The 3,027-nt window shown below is 39.9% G+C and overlaps 1 protein-coding gene across 1 annotated transcript; it reads right to left on the reverse strand.

The window, feature by feature from the left end:
- Positions 1-2,117: 2,117 nt before the first annotated feature.
- Positions 2,118-3,027, reverse strand: LOC136820312 (uncharacterized). The gene is made up of 2 exons (XM_067076509.1): positions 2,552-3,027; positions 2,118-2,154 (listed from the first exon to the last, which is right to left on the reverse strand). The coding sequence occupies exons 1-2, from the start codon at positions 3,025-3,027 to the stop codon at positions 2,118-2,120; spliced, it is 513 nt and encodes a 170-aa protein (XP_066932610.1).

Below are 3,027 nucleotides of genomic sequence, written 5' to 3' on the forward strand. Positions count from 1 at the left end.
GACAAAGGAATCACACCTGAAATTCTCAAAACAAGCCACATTACACCAATCTTCAAGAAAGGAGATTAAGGTTTACCAGAGAATTATCGACCTGTTGCCCTGACATCAATTACCACTAAAATATTTGAGAAAATAGTCAGAGAGAAATTGCAAACCCACCTTGAAGAAAACAGCCTATACAATCCAACACAACACGGTTTCAGACCAGGGCGATCTTTCTTGAGTCAACTATTGGCTCATGTAGAAAGACTGATATCTCACCTACAAAACAATGAAAATGTTGATGTAATCTACCTTGACTTCAGCAAGGCCTTTGACAAGGTGGACCATCGAATCTTGCTACACAGGCTAAAAATCAATGGAATCAAAGGACAACTATTGAACTGCATACAATCCTTCCTTACTGAGAGATACCAAAAAGTTTCCATAAACACGTTCCTGTCAGATGAAGCGAAAGTTACAAGCGGAGTTCCACAAGGCTCAGTTCTGGGCCCCCTCTTGTTTCTGGTAATGATTAGTGACATCAACGAAAAGATTAAACATTCCATCCTCTCATCTTTTGCTGACGACACAAGACTTATGAAGGCAATATCTTGCGCTGCAGATGTGAGTCTGCTTCAAGATGATCTAGACATTGTCTATGACTGGACATCCATCAACAATATGGAGCTCAATGGAAAAAAGTTTGAACACATTGCATAGGGAAAAAATGAACAACTGAAAGTACACTCAGTCTACAAATCAGATGTACAGCAGCCAATCGAAACAAAAAGTGCATTGAAAGACCTGGGTATCCTACTCTCAAACAAACTGTCATATGAAATGCACTTTCAAACGATCACTGACAGAGTCAAGGGTATAAGTGCCTGGATATACAGAACCTTCAAGTCCAGAGAAATATCAGTAATGATCACTCTTTGGAAGACATTGGTACTTCAACATCTGGAATACTGCTCCCAGCTATGGTCTCCTACAAAGCGATCCCTGATGCAAGAACTGGAGTATCTGCAAAAATCCTTTATAAAAGGGATCTAACTTCCACCCAATTTGAATTATTGGGAGAAGCTCAAACACCTCAATATGTACAATCTCGAGAGAAGACGCGAAAGATACCAAATTATATATACATGGTGTATAATCAAACAACTGGTGCCAAATTTTAACTATGGTGGAAGGCAGTATTTATTCATATACAAACCAACGCCTGGGAAAAAAATGCCACCTCAAACCAGTGAATACAACGTCAACGAACAAGAACATTTGGAAAAGCTGCCTTTCAGACACCGGTCCAAGACTATTCAATGTGTTACCAAGAAAAATACGTGACATGACCAAATGTTCCAAAAATTCCTTCAAAAAACAACTTGATCAATTTCTCCAAGATGTTCCCGACCAGCCACTGCTCCCTGCCTATCTCCCTTACAGGATGACTGACTCGAATTCAATTGTTGAAATGGTCAAACACCGTACCCCATGGGTTGAGTGAGCAGAGAATTTGCTGAAACACATCAAAGGTAATCAAAGGTAAGGCATACATAGAAAAAAAAAGTGGGGAGGGTTCAAAGTTCACGAAAAAATTAAACATTTGGTTTGACGTCAACAAAAGTTGCGTGACTTCTGGAGTTGCTAGCAATGCAAACAAAGTCTTTGCTGAAATGTTATTTGTTTAAACTGAGGTCTACGCCAGAAAAAGTTCCACTTGTGCAGAACTTTAAAGGTGGGGTCAAAATCGAAGGGGTTTTGGGAGGCGCTGTAACCCCCCAAACAGGGCCAGGGATATGGTAAGCCCTGGGATATTTGATCTATCTTCTCACGCTTAAAAGTTGTCCAAAATTTGCTATATTTTCTAGTTTTATGATTAAAATGTGAGAAAAACAGCTTGTATTGCTGGTACTTCTAAGGTTGGTGCGCTTAAACTTGGCGTAATGAAATCGGGAGTTAGAACGGCGTAGCAATTAACATTACATAACGCGTCGATATCTCTCATGAAAAATGTGATACAAAATTAAAGTGATGACAGAATCACAAAAACTAAATCAAGAATTGAAAAATTGGACATCCATTGGAATCGAACTTAGAACCCCACGCTTATGACACAAACGATCTAACCGCTTGAGCTAACCACGCTTTGCAGGTGGTGAGGGAAAGCGTAAACTGATAAGAAAGAAAAAGGAAAGAAAGGAATTAATTCCCGCTTTGATGTTATATCGAAACAAAAGGATCAGTCGTGCCGAATTCCTTTCCACACGTCAGGAAGGAAGATTCTAAAAAATAATAGCTGTTTTCTTAGACGACTACGTTTAAAGTATTAGTCAAATGTCAAAAATAACTATACAGGGAGATTCCTCTCGATGAGTAAATAAAGAAAAGCAATTTTTCTTTGAAGTTGGCGACAGATGTTGCAGCTACAACATCAACTCCAAGACCATTCCATATGTCAATACTTCTGTAGAACAACGAATTTGTTTGATACCCTCTGACACCATCATTTGCAAAGTTTCTTTGTAGTTCGTAATCGTGCTGACGTTTCGGGCGTTCGCGAAGGACAAACTTTTGACAGGCCGATGATTTATCATAAACGTGAAGATGTTTATATACTTCAACCATATCGCCAATTTTACGTCTGATTTTCAGTGTCGGAAGGTTAATCTTACGGAGACGGTATTCGTAAGATTTGTTCTTGTACCCGCTAACCAGTCTCGTGGCCCTTCGCTGAACACTCTCGATGGCATCGATGTGTTTGATGAGTCGTGGAGACCAAACGGCTTGAGCGTACTCAAGATGAGGTCGGACGAACGCTATAGAAAGAGTGCGGAGCATTTCTGGTGAAAGAAAGTGAAAACTTCTGCTGATCAGACCAACGATTGAGTTAGCTTTCTTGATTTTACCAAAGATGTGTTCTTCAAAATTCAGTTCCCCGACGATAATCACTCCGAGATCTTTTTCTTGATCCACGTGCTCCCGTCTATGTTGTATGGATGGGCATGTTTGATGTTGCAAAATTTTCCCAGTGTTAGCACGTGGCAT

The sequence above is a fragment of the Clytia hemisphaerica genome, unplaced genomic scaffold (assembly GCF_902728285.1).
Source record: "Clytia hemisphaerica strain Z4C2 unplaced genomic scaffold, Clytia hemisphaerica genome assembly, whole genome shotgun sequence".
Taxonomy (NCBI): Eukaryota; Metazoa; Cnidaria; class Hydrozoa; order Leptothecata; family Clytiidae; genus Clytia; species Clytia hemisphaerica.

What these genes read in the sequence shown, in the direction of transcription:
- LOC136820312 (XM_067076509.1), bottom strand. Translation starts at nt 3,027, where the DNA reads ATGCCACGTGCTAACACTGGGAAAATTTTGCAACATCAAACATGCCCA. An exon ending in AAATCATCGGCCTGTCAAAA is followed by an intron (nt 2,155 to 2,551) that starts GTTTGTCCTTCG and finishes CTTTCTTATCAG; the next exon opens with TTTACGCTTTCCCTCACCAC.